The 1,716-nt window shown below is 35.8% G+C and overlaps 1 protein-coding gene across 1 annotated transcript; it reads left to right on the top strand.

The window, feature by feature from the left end:
- Positions 1 to 412: 412 nt before the first annotated feature.
- On the top strand, positions 413 to 1,172 carry LOC139840795 (protein FAR-RED IMPAIRED RESPONSE 1-like). The gene is made up of 2 exons (XM_071831040.1): positions 413 to 750; positions 989 to 1,172. Exons 1-2 carry the CDS (start codon positions 413 to 415, stop codon positions 1,170 to 1,172), a joined length of 522 nt encoding a protein of 173 aa, XP_071687141.1.
- The last annotated feature ends 544 nt before the right edge of the window (positions 1,173 to 1,716 follow it).

Consider the following 1,716-nt stretch of genomic DNA (forward strand, 5'->3'; position numbering starts at 1 on the left):
ACTAGGTGGTTCATTGTATTATGCACCAATCGTCGATGAAAGTTTACTACCAGTTATTGGAAAAAATTATGGAACACTTGAACAGTGTGAAGAAATGTATAGGTTATACACATTTAATGCATGTTTTGACATAAGAAAGTCGACTCAAAAGACTTCGAAATTTGGATTAGTAAAGCAGAAATATTACTTGTGCAATAGGGCTAACACACCAATGCAAGTGAACTTTGACACATTGCAAAATAATAAAAAGCCAATTAGGAAAAGCGACATGGAATGCACCGGATGTAGGGCTAGGGTTAGATTCGACTTGGTGTATGGAACTGATACGTTCATACTGTCTGACCTTCAAGAACAACATAATCATGAGTTGCTACCCCTAGAGTACCGATATTTAAGTAAAACGGAAAGATAGATGAAATATGCAGAGCAGTTGTTTGTATACCATTCGTCAGTGTCAAATATTGGTCCAACAAAGGCATACGAAGTTTATAGCAATATGAAAGGGTCTGAGAAAAATGTTCATGGGACTGTAACTGATTTCAGAAATTGGAAACGAGATTTGAATGTTTTTATCAATGCAAGTGATTCTCGGGTGCTCGTTAACAAAATGGAACAACGGAAGAAATATGTTCCTGGTTTTTCATTTGAGTACAAGCTTGAAAAAAGTCAACAACATTCCATTTTCTCGGCCGATGAAGTTGCAAAATGCAACTACAAGGAGTTTAGTGACATTATCTCATTTGATGCAACGTACATAATGAACATGTGTGTTTTCTGGCTCACTACAGTTTCTAATCACATGTGATTGACATGTTTTCTGGAACATTTGGGTTTCTAATCACATGTGATTGACATATTTTCTTGACTCATTAAAGTTTCTAATCACATGTGATTGACAAGTTATTTGGCTCATTACAGTTTCTAATCGCATGTCATTGACATGTTATTTGGCTTATTAGAGTTTCTAACATTATCTTTATATTGACAGGTACAACCTGAAGTTTGTACCATTTACTGGCATAGAAAACCACCATAGGTGTGTCACTACTGTTGCGGGATTGATCAGGGATGAAACAGCCGAGAGTTACACATGGCTTCTTAAATGTTTCATGAAGACATTCGGGAAAGATCCAAACATAATAGTGACATATCAGGACAAATATGTTGATTGAATGTTGGTTAATGAACTAAACGACAAAGTTAAGTATAATGATTAACCAAAGAATATGTTTTGATGATGACACATACATATGCATAGGTGATGACCGACATCTTAACATAAAACACGCAAGGTCACTAATTTATACTTTATCTTGCAAATGACCAAGTCAAACATAGCTTAAAGAATAGAATTAAAGATCAGCAAAATACACGGTCAAAGGTACGGTCGACCGCATAGCCAGCCATAGAACCTTAAACTGAATTGCAACGCAGTTTTGTGAAAACAAGTTGCACGGTCGCCACCACGGTCAACCGCAGTGCGACCGTTACCACTTTTGACCAAATTAAGTTTGACTAGTTTCCGACATCTATAATTCATGAAACCTTTTTCAACATGCTTAGAATAGATGCCTTCTCCATACTCAATTGAGTTTTGGTCATAAAAACACTAATCCTGGTTAATTACGCCTAATGACATCTTAATGACAAATTAACCAAGATTAAGCATAACACATAAGTGTTAAACAACAACTTGTGATCTTAAATCTTATCTAG

The sequence above is a fragment of the Rutidosis leptorrhynchoides genome, chromosome 4 (genome assembly GCF_046630445.1).
Source record: "Rutidosis leptorrhynchoides isolate AG116_Rl617_1_P2 chromosome 4, CSIRO_AGI_Rlap_v1, whole genome shotgun sequence".
In the NCBI taxonomy this organism is placed as follows: Eukaryota; Viridiplantae; Streptophyta; class Magnoliopsida; order Asterales; family Asteraceae; genus Rutidosis; species Rutidosis leptorrhynchoides.

Bases quoted from the DNA above. Each gene is read 5' to 3' on its own strand.
- LOC139840795 (XM_071831040.1), top strand. From the start codon at position 413: ATGAAATATGCAGAGCAGTTGTTTGTATACCATTCGTCAGTGTCAAAT. The intron at 751-988 runs GTACATAATGAA...TTATATTGACAG, and splicing joins ATTATCTCATTTGATGCAAC to GTACAACCTGAAGTTTGTAC.